This window comes from Oryx dammah, unplaced genomic scaffold (assembly GCF_014754425.2).
Source record: "Oryx dammah isolate SB20612 unplaced genomic scaffold, SCBI_Odam_1.1 HiC_scaffold_2, whole genome shotgun sequence".
Taxonomy (NCBI): domain Eukaryota; kingdom Metazoa; phylum Chordata; class Mammalia; order Artiodactyla; family Bovidae; genus Oryx; species Oryx dammah.
The window spans coordinates 193133533-193152175 of record NW_024070186.1 but is presented as its reverse complement, the minus strand read 5'-3'; the positions used below and the strand labels follow the sequence as shown (position 1 = coordinate 193152175).

The 18643-nt window shown below is 48.4% G+C and overlaps 1 protein-coding gene across 2 annotated transcripts; it reads right to left on the bottom strand.

Moving 5' to 3' along the window:
* Nucleotides 1–8171: 8171 nt before the first annotated feature.
* On the bottom strand, nucleotides 8172–17188 carry ZNF3 (zinc finger protein 3). 2 transcript variants are annotated; one of them, XM_040262799.1, is made up of 6 exons: nucleotides 17079–17188; nucleotides 15718–15846; nucleotides 13604–13733; nucleotides 12522–12613; nucleotides 12119–12245; nucleotides 8172–10408 (listed from the first exon to the last, which is right to left on the bottom strand). In XM_040262799.1, exons 3-6 carry the CDS (start codon nucleotides 13656–13658, stop codon nucleotides 9339–9341), a joined length of 1344 nt encoding a protein of 447 aa, XP_040118733.1. In that variant the 5' UTR covers nucleotides 13659–13733; nucleotides 15718–15846; nucleotides 17079–17188; the 3' UTR covers nucleotides 8172–9338. The 2 variants fall into 2 exon arrangements, with proteins under 2 accessions (XP_040118733.1, XP_040118730.1); XM_040262796.1 differs by having other exon boundaries at nucleotides 12119–12613.
* Between the last annotated feature and the right edge of the window lie 1455 nt (nucleotides 17189–18643).

The window sequence follows — 18643 nt, the reverse complement described above, 5'->3', positions numbered from 1 at the left end:
ATGGGGCTCTTCTGCATCAAGGGGGAAGAGAGGTGCTTTTGTTAGGCCAGAGGGCTCGGGAATTTAGGATTCCAGGTGATAAAGCATTCCTACTGAAATGTCTCAGATACCAGGACCCCAATCAGGGCCTGGAATTTTGGCCTCAGTAACTAGGTGAGGCTTTTCATTTAGCCACCTTTGCAGCTCTCCCACCCTTACAACTAAATCCTGCACCTGGTTTTCAGAGCAGCCTGCCTTCACTGCAGAAGGTGCACCCTTAAACTCTACCTGGAGGACTTTGTGCCCTCAATAAATAGTTGACTGACCCGAGTCTGTTGTTTTCTTCAAAGCTTGAGAGAAGGAAACTCTGCAGCCCTTATAACTGCTCCTGTTCTAGTAACATCCAGGTCACAGAACCAACCACCATTGAGTTTATCAGCAGTCTCCTTTAAAAAAAAAAAAAAAAAACACACACACCTGTTCCAGAATCCCGTTCTGAGGACTCACTTTCTAGGGCCACTTCCAGTACCAACTGTCAGTTTGGATTTCCCCTAAAACAGAGCCTAGGACAAGAACCTGGGGGCAGAGAGTTTATTTAGGGGATTAGAGGAAGCAAGGAGAGAGGAAGGAAAGTCAGTACCGGATGCAGTGTTGAGCTGGTGCTAATGTTGGCAACCAGTGCTCAGGTCTGCTGGGGACCTTCAGAGATGGGGGAAGACCACTGGTTTACCTGAGCTCTGCTCAGCCCCAGTGCAGAGCGGCGGAGGACCCCTGGTGGGCTGGGAAGGTCACTATCCCGGGGACTGGGAGGCCGGCTTGGTTTGAAGATGCTTGTGAGCGTCGCCTCGTATGTCACGCAGATACACGTTCATATGCACACATACACAGGACCCCTGGCTGGGCTGCCAGGTTTAGCAAATAAAAGCACATTTGGATTCCAGGTAAACAGTATACTTGGCACATACTTCTTATACTGGAAAAACTATTCAATGTCTGAAATTAGGGTTAGGGTATCTGAGCATTTTATCTGGCAGTCCTACCCCCAGTATGTGTGAGCAGCAAAGCCTCCACCTCTCTGTCCAACCTACTCCAAGAGCATAAGGGAGCAAAGGAGAAAGAGAAACAGGACATCAAAGTGCTTTAAAGGACGCTGTCAAGAAAGTGAAAGGACCACCCACAGAATGATAGAACATTTTTGCAAATCGTGTATATGTGATAAGGCACTTTTATAATGAATATATTTACATCTGAGTAATAAAAAGACAGCCAGTTGAAGACAGGCAAAGGAAAAAGATAAACCTGTGGACAATAAGTTTATGGAAAGGAAAGGTGCTCAAGATAGCCATGAGAAAAAGGCAAATCAAAACCACAATGAAATGACATCATACCCACTAGGATGGCTGTAATAAAAAGTTAACATCAAGTGTTGAGGATGCAGAGAAGTCAGAAGCTCATACCCTGGCCGTGAGAATGTAAAATGTGACAACCACTTTGGAAGCCAGTCTGGCATTTCCTCATTAAATACAGCATTTGACTGAAATTCCTACCCTAGATACGTACCCAAGAGAAATGAAAACATATCCACACAAAAACTTGTACCCAAATGTTCAAAGCAACATTATTCATAATAGCCAAAAAGAAGAAAAATCCCAAATGTTTCCATCAGTGGGTGAAAGAATAAACAAAATGGGATTATCCATAGAATAGAATATTATTTAGCCATAAAAAAGGATGATGTATAGATTCCACACTGCAACATCCATAGGTGAAATGACATCATTATACTAAGAAGCTTAGAAAAGAAAAGCCACATATTGTATGACTATGATACCAGTTAACATGGAACGTCTAGAATAGGCAAATCCATGGAGACAGAAAGTAGACTGGTAGTTGTCTAGGGCTGGGGGAGTTGGGGGAAAGTGAGGAATGACTGTTAAAGGGTGTGGGGTTTCTTTTTAGGAGATGTCAAATTGTGATGACAGGTTACACACTCTGGATACTAAAGACCGCTGGATATGGTGATGAATTACATCTCAATAAAGTTGTTTTTAAAACAACACAAGCTCAAGCAAAGGCTTTGCCAAGTGGCCAGCCTTGGTGGAGCAATGAAGGATTCACGCTGTGGAGACCAGTGGATGCCCATGTAGGCTGCTGCTTGGAATATGCACCGGGCCAGGGACTCAGATGTGAAAAGACAAGATTCACACCAGCAGTTAATCCTTGCATGTAATATCTAGGGAAATTTTCCATCCATTTCAGCTGGAATCGAGGATCAAGAATTCTGTGTGAGAAAACCCCCTCCCATCTGAGAGTCGACTTTCAGAGCACAACCCTTCCTAGATGGCAGCGCCCCTCACAAGTCTGAGAATGTAGCAAACACAGCCCTCTGCAAGAGCCCTTTGCATTTGCTGTCCTTGGGCTTGGAGTGCTTTCCCCCAGTTGTGAACATACTGGGAATTCAGCAACCTGGAAAGAAGGGCAGGACTCTGCAAACAGAACGGTACCAGCAAAGACATAGGGGTGGAAGTTAGTGGCAAACACATGAGGAAGGGGCTGGGGGTCCTGGGGAGACTGGTGAGCGGAGAGGCCTCTGATGGTGGGTTGCGGAGTCTGTGGTGAAATCTGACAGGACAGAGTGACAGTTCCAGAACAGGTGTGAGATAAAGAAAAAGGGGTGGGGCTACCCCAGAGGATCATTCAGCTGGTGAAGTTTGGTGTATCTATGGTGTAATTAGAGCAGATATGAATTACTGAGAACTTCTATGTTTAATTCAGGATACAAGACAGGTAACATAAGTAGCTTTATGAGCAATTTTTTTTTTTTTTTTTTTTTTTGTCACTTGCTACTCCATGAGTCTGCGTCAGCCTCTTTCTGCAAAAGAGACCACCTGAACTTCCTTTTCACTGGAACTTTTCGTCTGGAGTCCACACTGTGATAAGGCAGACCAGGAGGGAAGAGGGTGGCAGTGGTATTTCACAGTTCTGGACAGTTTTGTCTTGATGTCCTCCAGCCCCCAGCCTAAGTGTTGTACCACACAGAACGACACACAGCACAGAAGGTCCTGCACTTGGGCATGATGGTGACGGTGACTGTGATGTCGAGATGGTCCAGGGTGGTATCTAGGAGGACATGATGGAGTCTTGAGGGAAGGAGAAGTCACACCCTTGTTATTAGAAAAGGAACAGTTGCCTGTATTACTGGTCCCTGTTCTCAATTCAGCTTTAATGCCATTTGCTCACTGAAGCTTTTTTGTGTCGGCCACATGCTCTGTCCACAGGCAACACCAGCTGGCTTCCTGTGACTCCCCATTTCATTTGCAGAGTCAACACCGCAGTGTAATTAAGAGCCCAAGCTCCAGAGCCAGACTGCCTGGGTTTGAACCCTTGTTCCACTGCTTACTGTCTCTATCATGTATTGGGTTCTCATCCATAAAAAGAGGGGTGTTAATATGACTAACAACACATGATCGTGTGAAGATAATGCTGACTTTCCTGTTCATGCTGGCGCATAGATGGTCAGTAAAGATACACTGTCATGATGGTTCCCGACCTCTCCTAGGGTCTCACTCTGCCTCCCATTAGGCTGGCGTCCCCTTCGTGCAGTGGGTAGTTCATCTCTGTATCCCCCACGGCGCTCACTGAGCTGCTGGCGAAGAGCTTCAAGGATCAGTGGCAAGAGATCTGGGGAGACTGTGATGAGTACCTCTGAGTCTCCCGGCTCCATCTAGTCTATTGTGTCTGGAGAACTCCCCTCCCTCCTCTCCTTCCTTTCTTCTTTCCTGAAGAAAAGGGAATAAAAACAGGGCAATAATAGCACCCACCTCGCAGGCTGGCTACAAAGATTAAATGAGTTATCAGGTAAAGCGCTTAGAACAATTCCTGATACACAGCGTGTGTTCCATGGCTGGTACTCCTTACTACCTTTATTTTCCCTTTTTCTTGATGTATATATTTTTTCTGATTATGAATGCCATACTTATTTGTGGTAGAAATGTGTGAAAATGTAGGGAAAACCCCCACTAGAGTGAAGGAGACAGAGGTATGAACAAATAAGTAGAAGACAGAGGAGGAAGAAGATAAGCAAAATCGAGCGTGTGTACAAGGTGCAGAGGCAGCTGGAGGAAATGGTGGACCTGGTGGGGCCGGAAGGTGGCGTCCCCCAGGCCCTGGGAAGGCTCCACAGACTAGGGGAAGGTTACGGAGGAGGAGGTTTGCAGAGACGAATTAGGTGGATGGAACAGAGACGCGTGTTAGGTGGATGAAGGGGAGGGCCATTAGCATGTCCAAAGACACAAGGCATTAAATGACATCCGGGCGCTGTCACTGCCGTTCTGCATTGCCCCCGTGTGCTGGAGGGGAGGAGGGTCGGGAGAGTGGGTAGGGCCGGGAAGTGAGAAGCCCTGTGTCGACAAGAAGAATTTAGACTCTGACCTGGGGGAAGAGAAGGGGGCCCTGGACGGCTTGGAGGTGCCATCATCCAATCAGCATTTAGGAGAGATGACTCCAGCACAGGCAGGACCAATGGGCTGGAGGAGACTTTGGGAGCAAAGAGACCTGCTGTTAAGGCTGGTGCCAAAGTCCGGAACCAGTTAGAGACAGCCGCTGCGGAAGACCCCGGAATGGGCCATATAGGATGGGCTGGAGACGTGGAGGGAGAGGATGTGGGGAGGAAAAGTAGCGCAGCCAGAATGACGCCCAGGTCTGGGTTGTGACAGGGAAGTTGGTGTCAGCAGTCAAAGCAAGGGATACACGAGGGAAGCCATGTTTGTGGAGGAAGGTGCTGAGAACCCTCTGTCATCCCCAAGAAACCACGCTGGTGACCATATTTATCTGCGTGTGTAGATGGTAGTCCATGGGAATTTTTATTCATTAAAAAAACCCTTCAGTTCTTCATTATTGATAGATTTTAAATAATGCACCTGACTGCTTTAAGTGGAAAAAACCCTTAAACTCTATAAACAATTTGTTGTTCAGTCGCTAAATCATGTCTCTTTGTGACCCCGTGGACTGCGGCACACCAGGCTTCCCTGTCCTTCACTGTCACCCAGAGTGTGCTCAAATTCATGTCCATCCAGTCAGTGATACTATCTCTCTCATCCTTTGCTGCCCTCTTCTTTTGCTTTCAGTCTTCCCCAGCATCGGGGTCTTTTCCTATGAGTCAGTTCTTCACATCGGGTGGCCAAAGTATTGGAGCTTCAGCTTTAGCATCAGTCCTTGCAGTGAATATTCAGGGTTGATTTCCTTTAGGATGGACTGGTTTGATTTCCTTGAAGAAGAAAAAAGAAATCTTTGGGGAGCTTTTAAAGACAATCTTTTAATCAGAGAGGAACAGTTTGCTAAGATGTTCTTTTCCATCACCACCCTGTTGTTCACACTGCTGGCAACTGCCATGTTCGGATAAAATCAGGCTTTTCCCCTACTTGGAAACTGAAGACAGAATATTCTCTCTCAGAGTTATTTCAGTTGGAGCTCAAAGGACAGGTGTAACTTAGGGTGGGCAGGAGGCAACAGGGATAAAATTGCTTTGCTATTTTTGTTATGACTGATAATGTCCCTGTGAATCACTCACAGGTGAGAAGGCAGAGCTAAGGGTGGGAGGCAGGAGCGCACGAGGGGGCGGCACTCAACACAACTTAACATCCAGCGATTTTGCCTGGGGCAACAACCGGCCTCCCATCCCTGCACACAGCACCGTGGAGAGGAGAGCCATCTGCCGAGGGATACTGCCCCAAGTGTCTGCACTGAGCGGAGGCTGAAGATGCTTTCCGAGGCCCTCCTGGATTCTAATTCTCATTGGCTGGAGGTAGGGAGCTGGAGCAGGATGCAGGGGGAGTGAACATGGGGTGTGTTTGGGACTCATTCATCCTGCTACTTGATGCGACAGACTTTTTGCTTGAACAAACCTTAGGCTTCCAAACCTTTTCTTAGGCCCCCCTCTGTGCTCTTCCTTGTAAAATCTAGTTTTAGTGAGTCCCCTGCCCTTCACATCTGAACCCCCTTAATATCTAGTCATCTTGCACCAACCCCCTAGGGAGATGTCCAACCACTCTGCCCTTTCTCCAGCAAGTCAGTTTAGCCAAACCCCTCTGACCCCTAAAGCTTCCCCTTAGAAAGTTCTCATCCACTGACCCCCTCCCTGCTCCTTCACTATAAATCCCCATGTGGCCATACGAAAACCACTTGGGAAAGGGTCAGGAAGAGTATGTGCCACGGGTCTGCATCTATTATGACCTTCACTTGGAAACCCCCCACCTCCATGACCTCAATTCTGAAACCTTCCCCTGTGACAGCAATTCATCTTTCCCGCTCAGGACTTGATGCTGGTCAGATGTAGGAGGATGAGAATAATTAATCTTTTAAATTTTTTATTTATTTTTTGGCTGCACTGGGTCTCTGTTGCTGCTCCGAGGCTTTCATTGAGGTGAGCATGGGCTGCTCTCTAGCTTCCTGGCGCACAGGCTTCTCAGGGAGGTGGTTTCTCTTGTTGCAGAGCACGAGCTGTAGGGTGAGAGGGCTCAGTAGTTGGAGAGCACAGGCTGTTTCCCTGTGGCATGTGGTATCTTATTTCCCAGGGATTGAACCTGTGTCCCCTGCATTGGCAGATGGATTCTTAACCACTGGACCACCACCTCAGACCTTTTGACCTTGAGCGGTTTATAGAAATTCTGAGAGGGGCCAGTTTATGGGGGGGAAATATATCTGGTTTGAAAGAAACAATTGGAAACTTTCAAAAGGTCCAAATGTAAATGCCCCACAGTCTGATGAGGCCAGAGACTGGAGGTTGGGAGAGATCAGGACCACGTGTGTGGATGTAAAAATTAACTGAAGTTAATAATTGAGGTCATCGGAGTAAATGGGTTCCCAGGGTAACAGCATAGGCATAGAAAGAGACCACTGATACCGTGACTGAACAGTGAGGAATGCAGTTAGGGACGGAAAAGAGCAATCAGGAGAGAAAGGGATGAACCATCACAACACTCAGGTGAATCAGATGGTATAGCTATTTCAAAGGTTTTTTTTTTTAATGTATTTTTCAGGCAGTGGCCCTGCTGAGTCTCAGGTCCCCCTGAGAAGCTCTGAGGAGTGACGGTCATGGTCTTTTTGGAGTGGAGGCGGTCAGTGCTGGGGCAGAGAAGGGACTGAGCCCCCCCCCTCCCGCCCCCCGCCGTGCAGTGACGGGCCATCACCTAGCAGCTCCACGTGCTCAGTCTCTCCCAGAGCTTCACAACTGCACCTGCACATGAGGAGCCAGGCACCTCCTGCCTGCCACTTCCTCTCCTTTACCACGCAGAGCCTAGTAAGGCCCCGCTCAACGTTTAGCTCCTAGAAATGTTCTCCATTTCATGACCAGTTCTTTTCAGTGTAAAGGTTTAGGAGCGCTACCCTCAGGAATTATACTTCATGGGTCTGACTCGAACTCTGACACCTGTGTGACTAGCAAGCAGCCTAGTGACCCTGCTGTGATGGTTTATGGTCTGCACTTGGAGAAACAAAGTCAGTCTCAAGTCTGTGGTGGGCGTCAAAGAGCCAAAAATGGAGTTTAAAATATTTAAAACATATTAGATGGCCAATCACAGTATATGATCCAGAATTTTTCAGAGGCTAGAGTTCCAGACATTTCCTCATCTTCTCCATCTCAGCCTTCTTCATGACTATAACCCCCCACCCCCAGCCAAGAGCCAAACCAAGAAATCTCAATGTCCCTATTGTTTTGTTTTGGGCTGTGTGGTATGGCCTGCAGGATCTTAGTTCCCCAACCAGGGACTGAACCCTGCACCCAGACAGTGAGAGAACCGAGTCCCAACCACTGGACCTCCAGGGAACTTCCTCGCTATGTCCATTGTGACCCAGCATCTAAGTAGGCTCCTGTCAAGGACCCCACATACAGAAGCGCCTTTCCAGTCCTGGTTGTGGGTGCTAAGTACCGCACCACACAGGACATGCAGCACGTAAAACCCTAAAGGCAGGCGTTGAGTGTGTAAGTGGCCGTGTGAATGAGACAGCCCGTGTGTGGCGTGAAGTGTGCCGTGTGCAGAGGACAGGCTGGGGTCAAGGGAGGGAGGTTCCAGGTTTGAGATCAGAGGAGAAATAAATGGTCGTTTGTAAAAAGTTTTAAAGATTCCATTCATAGTCACTGTTTGCTTAAACTGAAATAAATTTGGCCCCTGCACAAAGACACACTCAAGCCATCCTTCTGAAAAACTATTCTGTTTAATAGTGCATTTCATTTATGCTACAGATGAGCAGGATTGGGAAAACAGAATGAAAGGTCATCCCTTCTGCTGGGAAAACTTGGGGAGCTCCATCCTAACCCAGCAAGGAGCCCTCCGCTATGCTCAGGCCCGAGCTTCCTCCTTGGGGCTTTGCTCTCTGCATTCGCACTTGGCTGTTGAAGTCAGAGGTGAGGTCGGGAGAGGTCTAGCGGCTGGGGCCAGAGGTCATAGGTCATAGGTCTCAGAAGGCGGGGCAAGCTGGCTGAGTGAGCTCCTTAAAAGCATCCTTGGTAGCTAGGGGTTTAGCTTAAATCACTTTCCATCACAGGAGTGGCCGGAGGAAGAGGAGGAGAGGAAGGAAGGAAAACGGAGGCCAGTGCTAAAGGCTTTGGATCCTTCCCCTCAGGTTATGCTCACGGAGGAGCTGGGCTTTGCAATTAGTCCTGTCATAAAAGGGATGAGCGAGTTCTCCACCAAACGCGTGGAGGTTTGGTCTTGATGCTCCAAGAGCCCTGGAGGATACACGGTCACTACAGAAAACCTCTCTCGGTGTTCCCTCACACCTGCCCAACAAATCCCTCAGCACCAGATTTCCATAATTAATGAAGTCAGGAAACAAAATAGCACATTCCTTATCAAAAGGAAGAAATTCCTCATCAAAATTTAAAGCTGGATTAGAAGCAGTGGCTTTGAAATGCAGCCTCCATTTCCCCTTTCTAGCACGAAACCCAACCCAGAACGTTCTTTCCACTTTCTTCTGTGCTGACTATGCCAACTCCAACTAGAGGAACCCCTGGAATTTTATTCCTACTGTGCTTCCATCCCCACTGTGGAAAGGCTCTTCTGGTGTGAGAAAAATGATCTAGTGCAAACTCCCCTCCCAAATGGAAGGAGACTGGTCCCAGAGTTTCCTCTGCTCCCAGCGCTCTGTCTGTTGCTGGCAGCCTAATTCTTCAAGGCTGGAATCATTCCTGGGAAAAATGACTAGGTTGCTAATCACTGGGCCAGGATGATTTGCCCAACAGGCCCCGTTCTCTAAGGTAAAAGGCTGGAGTCAGAAGGGACACGTCCTAAGTTCATACTCAGGTAGTAAGGCAGGAGCTCTGGAGACTCAGAAAGTGAGGAAAACTGGCGTGTGGCTCTCTTTCACGTAGACTCTCTGATATTTACTTCAGCAGTAACTTGGAGGGAACTTTTATTCACTCCCATTACATTCAAAGGCTTCTCTCCAGTGTGAATTCTCTGGTGGCGAACCAGAGCAGAGCTGTACCTAAAGGCTTTCCCACACTCACTACATTCATAGGGATTCTCCCCAGTGTGGATTCTTTGATGCTGAATAAGGCCTGAGCTATAGGTAAACTTCCCTCCACATTCCATACATTCATAGGGCTTCTCTCCAGTGTGGATCCTCTGGTGCTGATAGAGGTGTGAGCTCTGGCTGAAGGCCTTCCCACACTCGTTACATTCATAGGGCTTCTCTCCAGTGTGGATCCTCTGGTGGTGAATGAGGGTGGAGCTCCTGCTGAAGGCTTTCCCACATTCGTTACAAGCATATGGTTTCTCTCCAGTGTGGATCCTCTGGTGGTGAGTGAGGGTGGAGCTCCAGCTGAAGGTTTTCCCGCACTCGTTACATTCATAGGGCTTCTCTCCCGTGTGGATCCTCCGGTGGAGAATGAGAGCTGAGCTGCAGCTGAAGGTCTTCCCGCAGTCATTGCACTCGTAAGGTTTCTCCCCAGTGTGGATCCTCTGATGCTGAATAAGGTGTGAGCTCTGGCTGAAGGCCTTCCCACACTCGCTACATTCATAGGGTTTTTCCCCGGTGTGGATTCTCTGATGCTGAATAAGGTCTGAAGTTCGATTAAAGCTCTTGCTACATTCATCACATTTATGGGGCCTGTCCCCCACAGGGAGTCTCTGATGGGAAATGAGGTTGGCGCCCACCGTGAAGCTGTCCCTCAGATCGCCGCACTTCTCACTTCTCCCTCCTGTGGGGGCTCGCTGCTCCTCAGCTGCCACTTGACGAAACTCCTGCATCTTCCTATTCAGTCTCTCTCCAGAGGAGCTCCCCAGCTGCCTCTTCAGACTGACTTCTTGTTCATAGGCTTCTTCAAACTTAAGACCCTGAGAAATATCCTTCTGGAATCTTCCCAACAGCGTCCCGTGAGATCCTCTATCTTCAGAAATTTCAGAATCAGGTTCAGTTCTGGTCTCACCATCTGGCACAATACAGAACACAAATATCACTTGTTCCTTGTGGAAAAAAGGCTCAAAACCAGAGACAGGCTAATCACATCATGTTCACAGGCTAAAAGCACATGCCACTTATCAATGTGCAAAAAGGCCTGCCCAGGCTGTATGCAGCTGATGCAGAATAAGAGAACTGGGCCAAAAACACGGAAGGAGAAAAGAAGGAAAATCGAGAAATAAGCTGGAAGTGAAGAGAAAACTGGGTCAGGCAGAGGCAGGGAACCAAAAAATAGGAGAGGCAGGACAAACTGTGTAATGAAGTGACAAAGTCCTAGAGGTCAGAGGCTCAAGATAAACTGGGAGGTGGTGACAGCCGGGCCAGTGAGAGGATGAAGGGGAGTGGGTACAAGAAACACAACGTGGACCAGTCTGTCTCCCACAGGAAGACACAGCCGGGTGTGGAGAAGCAGCAGCAGATCAGGAGGCCACACAAGGGTGCAGCCCTGCAGCCCCAGGGAGACAGGACACTCTGGTCTGCACTCATGTCACCTTCACCAAGTCCATGGGAGCAGGCAAGAGACAAAGGTCAGTCCACCTCCAGCCTGGGCCTAGAACACTGTGCTAGCTGAGTGGATTTGTAAACAGTTTCTATGTTTGACTTTGCCATTCTCAGCGCTCTAGGGTTTCTAAGGGAACTTCAGGCATAGAGGACAAGTGGAAGGGGTCCAGATGGTTAGCATGTTTAGTCTGTCAGTAACTGAAGGAGTGAAGGCAGGGCAGTGAGCGTTACGGACAGAAAGAGCTGTTCCTCCCTCACCCGAACAGGTGCCTCTCAGGACCTCTCTGCTCTCAGTTCCCTTCCAATCCAGGCCCCTCGGCAATTCCTCTCACTCCAGCCCAGAGATCACGTCAAAATTCAGAAAAGGGAATCCTGCTCATGGGGAAAGACAGGACAAGGTTTATCCTGTTCGTACCCAACAGCCCAGAGCTCAATCCCAGACCCAGGACCTGCAGGGGACAGAGAAGACACACAGGGGGAGGCCTCACATGGGAGCAGGGAAGACCCTGGCCTTGCCCAGGAAAACGTCCTGACAGTGGGTGAGGGGGAAGGAAGGAACAGTCCACAGGTTTAAAAGGTTAAGAAGCTAACTGCTCCCTGACACAAGGTGAAATTTCTACAAGGGCAGCAGTTACCCAAGGTCCATCCACAAAGCAGCAGGTCCCTAAAGGAAGTCCAACAGAGAAGGGGAGGAGCCTGACAGAGTTCCAGAATCTTCACTTGGGCACAGAGCAGTGCCTCACATGTTCAGGGATCCCAATGTGTGAATCTTTTGAGAAAATCTCTAGGTTTTATGTTAACATGTTAAGTCCTACGAATAACATGAGAAAAAGTAACAGATTGAGAGTTTAAAGGCCAGGGCTTGGGTCCAGCCAGTCACTAGCAATATGACTGTATGCAAAGCATTTAAGACCTCTGAGCTCTCTTTCCTCACCTATAAAATGAGGATAATTCTGGCTGCCTCAACAGCTGCAACATTGTGAGGATTGAAGGAAAGACTATCTGTAAACACTCTTTAGGAACTACAAACTGCAAATGGGAGTCACTATCATTGTTGTCAGAACTTTCTGAGACGAAGTCAGTCCTTAAATAATGATTTTCAGTGACTCAACTGTTACTAGCAAAGGAGGAAGCAAAGGAAGGCCAAAAGGGAGTTTCACTGAGGAAGCATCATTCCTACCCAGCGAGAACACGTTGCCGTAATTCTCCAGCATCACGTCCCTGTAGAGGTCCCTCTGGGCAGGCTCCAAACGCTTCCACTCCTTCCGGATGAAGTACACAGCCACATCCTCAAAGGTCACCAGCTCCTGAAACGACACATTCTCGTGTGCAATTTCTGGTTCAGGGATGAGGCTGGTAGAGCCAAAAGCTAATTCGGGATGGGGTTGAATAACACTTCCTAATATTTGGGAAGTGAGAATGGTGGTCAGGGTGGAGGAAGACAGAGGAGAGGCTGAGACTAAGTGGAGTCCATGATTCCACAGGGCAGTCCCGCGGTCCTGACGGGAAGCACAGAACGGGATGTTGGTGCACAAGAGATTTCTGCACAGTGGGAAGGGAAAGAAGGGTAAAGCACGGCTCACCTGGGCCTTGGCCTTCAGGAGTGCAGCTGCCAGCATCTCATCCCCCAGACCGCCCTTGTCAGAAAACGCTGGGCCTTTTGAGGAAGGAAGAGCTGAGGACGAGAGGGTCCGTGAGAGTCGATCTGCACTTGAGCCTCTCCACCTGTTATGGAAACTCCTGGGTCCAGGACAGCGCAGTACCCCCAACTCCTACATCTCTAAGTTCGCTCCCTCTGCCACTGGAAGAGGTGCTCGCGGCCAGCATGGGCCTCGTGGCCTGAGCAGAGACGCCCACAGCCCTCTGACCCTGGCTCTCTGGTCTGTCCCAGGAGGCACCAGCTATCCTGTTAGTGTCTCTTCCATCGTTCTCCACATTTCACCTCAATCTCTTGGACTTCTTACCCAGAGGAAAGCTAGCTTCACTCGAACTCTGAAGCAAATCATAATGCCCACGATTCTTATTTTCTCAATACCCAGATCAAATCTACACACCGTAAGTGTTTCCCATTTCTGTGCTTGATTATGTATCTTCTCCTGTAATTCTTAAGTTAACATATTGGTCCCTGAAAGACTAAATCTCTGGAGATACTAGATTCTGCAGAATCATGCAGATAAAAATGTTTTTAAATGCATTTTCCTGATAAGCATGGGAATAATACTTCCTTGGATGCAAACTGGCTCCAAAGTTACTGGCAGTCTATGAGAACAAAATACAAATACTTTTCACGCCCTTCCTCTTCCTTCTACCCTTTTTGCCTGTGATCTGCAAAATAACTCCCCAGAGCTCCCCTAAGCACATGCTCCAGAAGAGCACAAACCAGGGCTATTACAAAGCACCTGGAAAATGGAGTTTGGTGATTGTCACAGTTTTCTAAATGCTGCATGAGGAACCCAGAGCCCTTAAAAATATCTCAGCTATAAAACCTATCAAGCTGTACTTCATGAATGGCTTCAGTCAGCATTCCCCACTAGGCTGGGAGTTAGTGAAAGGCAAGGACTATGTTCTCTCCAGTCAGGATTCCAGTAGTTACCCCAGCCCCTGGTGAATGAGCGATTTCAATGGGCGTCTGCTGAATAAGTAAATATAAGAATAAATTCCTTACTGCTCTCAAGCAAAGCCTGAGGTTCCTGAGATACTCGATCAGCCTGAGTTTCCATGGGTCGTGCTAGAAGCTCGGATCTCTGGTCTCCTATTTTCAGAGTCAGCAGGTTTTCTATGAGAAGGTAGAAGCACTGCAGAAGCAAAAGTTCAAGGTTCAAAGATAATTTTTTAAAAACCCTCCTGCATACAGAAAGAGGGGAACTAGCATTTCAGTTAGTACCAAAACAGCAAGAGGAAATGCAGTAACTGGGACCAGTCTTTTGGGTCAAAGGCCCAAGTTCCTGGACAACATCCCACTTTAGGCTCCCCAACTCACACTGGGTGGAATTTCTAACAACAAAAATGGAGAACGCAGGTGCCAAATGAGGCCATTAACAAAGTTAAATACTAAGCAATTACTCAAATGAAGGATAGTGAAAAAAGAGTGTTACAGGCTGCAAAATGTGTAAGTATCAAGTTTTAAATATACTTGGAATAATGGATAAACTAACGTATACAGATTTTTTTTTAAATCCTCATAAACATTTTTCTTCTACCAAAAAGAAAAAAAATTTTTTTTACTATGGTACATTTCTAGCTGTTATAGTAAACATAGATGCTCTCTTTAGAAGAAAAGGGGCCAAGAAGCAGCACCCAAATAACAGATATTACAGAATACTTCCAGAACTTCCAGAAGTTCTCTGTCTCATTTTATAAACCCTGTCTCACAGAACTAGGACAGATAGCTCAGATCTACTAAGATAAATTTGGGAGTTCCCCAGTGGTCCAGTGGTTAGGATTCAGTGCTTTCACTGCAGTGGCCCAGGTTCAATTCCTGGTCAGGGAACAGAGATCCTGTAAACCATGCAGCATGGCCAGAAAAAAAAAGATAAACTCTTCCTCCATTTTTCCCTGAGACAGTTTTCCGTTTTTAGTCTCAGTCAATGGTGGGATGTTATTGACGGATCTGGGCCCTTTCTGCGGTCCCTGTATAGTCTCATCACAGGGTGTGGGTGGGCATATTCGCCAGGTTCTGGGAGACTAGTCCTAGTTGCTGTGACTCCTTGCCCGGAGAAGTAGCAGCCAGCCTGCTTTTTTAATCTCCCTTCTCTCATAACAGATTTCCTTGGATCAGAATGTAAGTCCCTGAAGCAAGAATCAATGCTTTTAAAAAAGCCAAATATCATTTATTACTGAATTTTTATCCCTACTAAGGTCCCTGCTCCCTGGTTGCCATGGCAATCAAAAGAGGTCTGTTCTCTGTTGCTCCAGTGAATAACAGTGAATGTCAAATTAGTACCTAGACTAAGATTTGAATCTCAAGTACAAGTCTGTCCTCAAGAATCAACAGGTTGAGAAGAGTGCAGCAGTCCCCAGAGCAGCCAGAAACTTAGGCAAGAACCTAGGGGAAAACCCCTGGATTTTGTCCGCCTCCCTCTCTTTATTCATCTACTCATATAACAAACATCTGTTGAGTGCCAAGTACATTGCAGGGTACTCCTGAAAAGAGTGAAAAATCAAGAGTGACTGTCGCATTCACGTAAGATATAAAAGAAGAAGGGCCCCCTAGTCACTCAGAGTTTAGAGAACTCTAGTCTTTGGGCAGTAAGGGGCTATAGAAGGCCCATCACAATGCCATTATATGGTGAAAAGCAATGCATCAGGCATGAGCCAGGCCCACTGACAATCAAGGTGACACACCCTCTTGCTATCATCACCCTCCTAGCTGGGGCCCTTCAGCTTTTTCTCAGAGTCAGCCATCTTATTCTTCCTGTTGCCCAACTTAACAATCTCCAGGACTGGTTATAAGCAGATACTCCCAATAAATACACTCTCAGTCTAAACTCTCCTTAGAAAGGAAAGTCAGAGGCTCAGACTCCAGAGAAAGAAGTAGCACTCCCTCCTCGCAGCTGGGTTAACCAAAGCTGGAGCTCAAAGGCATACTGTTGAGAACAAGTCCCCAGTGTCTCGATCACTGAACAATGTTTCTCACAGAAAGAAAAACCTCCATTGTGCCCTTAGAGCTTCAGGTCCAGGCAGGGCCCTTCCCCTGCTCCACTGCCCATGTGACCCCCTGCAGTGCTCCTGGGGACTAGGAAAGATGACCGGGCAGTGAGAAGTCATGGAAAGCTTTACCTGCTGGACTCTTTCCTTCCTTCTCTGGAGTCAGTCTCTAGAAGGCCAGAGTAGCAATTATTGGGAATTTGGCAGCCTCTGTTCAAATCCCTGGGAGTTCAGACTTTAGTTGCTATCAGTGCTGTAGGACTAAGGAAAAGAAAAAGAAAAAGGAATTTCAAATGTTTATGTAAACTTCTAGTCTAGCTATTTGGAGTTAAGAGGAAAAGACAAAGGACCTATGCTAATAAATACTGATTAAGACCACAGCTGGTATTTTGTGTTGCACCTTTAGAACTGGAAGGAAATCATGGTTCTCCAGGTCAACCTCCCACCCAAGACAAGAAACACCTTCTCAAGTTCCTAAGGTTCTGGCCTCTAACTTGCTACTAGACACTCTCAGCTACTTCAGGGAGTCTCTCCCACTGCCGTACCGGTAAGCCATTAGAAAGGGCTTTGGATGCTTAACTGAAAAAAAATCTACCCCTTGGACTTTCACCTCTGAGAGTCCTAGTGTCCGGTGTGATAGAACCTTCTCCGTCCGCAGGACTTTCCACAAACAGGTGAAACCAGATGATGCCCACTCTCCACAACTTCTCTTCTTGGGGATAATAAATAGGTTTAGTTCCTCTAAGTGCCCCACAGATTTCAAGTTCAGGGTCCTGCTTCTCCTCTCCATGAGTTTCAGAAAGGAAACACCCGGTCTGTGTTCAATCCCAGATGAAAAGCGAATCAAATCAGGGACCTAATGCAGCTGAAATGGGACCCAGTTGCACACCTCTCCGAAAAAGACTCGATTGACTGGGCGCCAGGGGGATTCTTCTGTCATCTGAACAGTTCTAACTGCGCTTCCTGCTGCTGCTGCTGCTGCTGCTAAGTCGCTTCAGTCGTGTCCGACTCTGTGCGACCCCAGAGACGGCAGCCCACCAGGCTCTCCCGTCCCTGGCTTTCTCCACGCAAGAACTGCGCTTCCTAGAACCCCTCATTCTCTGGTCCGGTCCCAGCTGATTAAACCCTCCCTCCCGCCGGGAGCGCGGATAACTGTTAACATCATATGAAAACGTCTCCGGGAAGGACCAAGTTAGGGTCGCTGTCATCGGCCGTTTAAAGAGAGGGATGCCTCTCCAGCCATACTGGAACTTTGAAAGGCTGGAGCCGGGCGCTGTCGCAGAACCAGAACCACAGCCCCTTTCCTCCCCCGACGCAGGGCCGGCCGTGAGGGGCGGGGTGCCGGGGAAAGCAGAGTTGGCACCGGCGCCCCCCTGGCACCCTGCTCCAGGTGGTCCTGGGGACCCCGCGGGCCGCGGCGGCAGGGACACCACCCCTTCTCCGGCGATCACTGCCTCCGTCCCACCTCGAGCCCTGGGGGCGGCCGGACTCACCCTGGGGGCAAGGACGGTAGATTTAGGGGACCGGACACCAAACAGGCCCTGTTGGACACTGTCAACGGACCCACACACCGGGGACAGAACAAAGAACGGAAGTTCCCTCCGTTTCGCTTCCGGGTCGGTCTTAGTCACCCCCTCCACCATCCTGGATGTGCCCCCTCCACGTCCACTTGTTCCCTCTAGGAAAATGGGAGGTCTTCGCCTCTCGGTGGTTTGCTGACTGGGCGCGGGCCCCCAGCGCTGAAGCGACACGGCGGGGCTGCCGTCTCCGCCCTTCGCGCCCCCTGCTGGCCAGGCAGGGAGGGCGCCGCCGCGCACCTGCTCTGCCGCGCGCCTGCCCGGCTGGGGAGCAGAAGGCGGGGCGCAGGGAGCCCAGTGGGTGCCGGCTGTGTGCCCGTGTGCTCTCCCGTGGGGCTGCCGAGGGCCAAGCCAAACGCCCTGGGTCCAAGCGATCCGAGTCCCCAGCTGACCCGCGGCCAACAGGAGGACGCCTGAAGGATTCGATATAGAAAACTCACCCATATTTGAAGTTTATGCTTATGCTTCCAAACAGACCAAGCTTATGCTTCCAAACAGACCAAGTTCATGTAAAAGTGCCTCCTTTAAATGACTAAAATCTGAAGAAAACCTTCTGGCCCATCAGAGTTCATGTGAGGACAAAAACCTGTACAAGTGATGCGAGCAGAAAAGACTTGAGAAAGTTACCGATCCAGATCCACCCAGATCCGAAGAAAACTGGTGAAGCCAGTTTTCTGAGAAGAAAGTGTGAAATAAGTGAAACTCTTGAGGGAATGAGGGGCGACGCTTCGCGGTTCACTCACGTTTATTCCCTTCCAGGAGGAATCCTGGAAGTGTCGGAATCCAATCCTTCAGATTATAAACAAAATGAAACCTTGTGATCTTCTTGATTCCCCTATGGCCCTGCCTCGCATTTGATCTCAATTTTCACTGCCTTCAATATTTGTAGCGCACCCATTCAGCTCTGCAGTACAACCGAACTTACTCTCTGGCAACTCAGTCTAAGGACAGTAATCTAACCAATTCCAGTAAAATATGGTGGTGGTGCTCAGTTGCTAAGTGACATCTGACTCTTTGCAATTGTAGCCCGCCAGGCTCCTCTATCCATGTGATTCTCCACGCAAGAGTACTGAAGTAGGTTGGATCTTCCCAACCCAGGGATTGAACCAGTGTCTCTGATGTCTCCTGCATCGACAGGCAGGTTCTTTACCACTAGGGCCACCTGGGAAGCCCTCACCTACTGACAGTCCTCAGGAAACAGCTCTTAGATTCCCAGTACCCTCGACACAATCAAACCTATTACTGTGGAGCCTAGAAGTCAATTTGCAGTTCACTTTTTTGGTGTTTGCCCCAGAATCCAGCCATCTGGTTAATTCCCAGCAAATTCGCAAAAGCCCTACTATTAATTTTTCTTGAGTCTGTGGACTCTGAAATGCCTTGAGTCACAGAGAGGATTCCCAAGGTAGTACATCAAGGTGGAGAAGAAAACATTTAAACTTCTATATAACTTTTATCTAAAAAAAAAAGAAAAAAAAAACAGA

Bases quoted from the DNA above. Each gene is read 5' to 3' on its own strand.
- ZNF3 (XM_040262796.1), bottom strand. From the start codon at position 13,658: ATGGAAACTCAGGCTGATCGAGTATCTCAGGAACCTCAGGCTTTGCTT. The intron at 12,614-13,603 runs GTAAGGAATTTA...TCTCGTCCTCAG, and splicing joins TCAGGCTTTGCTTGAGAGCA to CTCTTCCTTCCTCAAAAGGC. The intron at 10,409-12,118 runs GTAGGAATGATG...GTATTGTGCCAG, and splicing joins CGGCAACGTGTTCTCGCTGG to ATGGTGAGACCAGAACTGAA.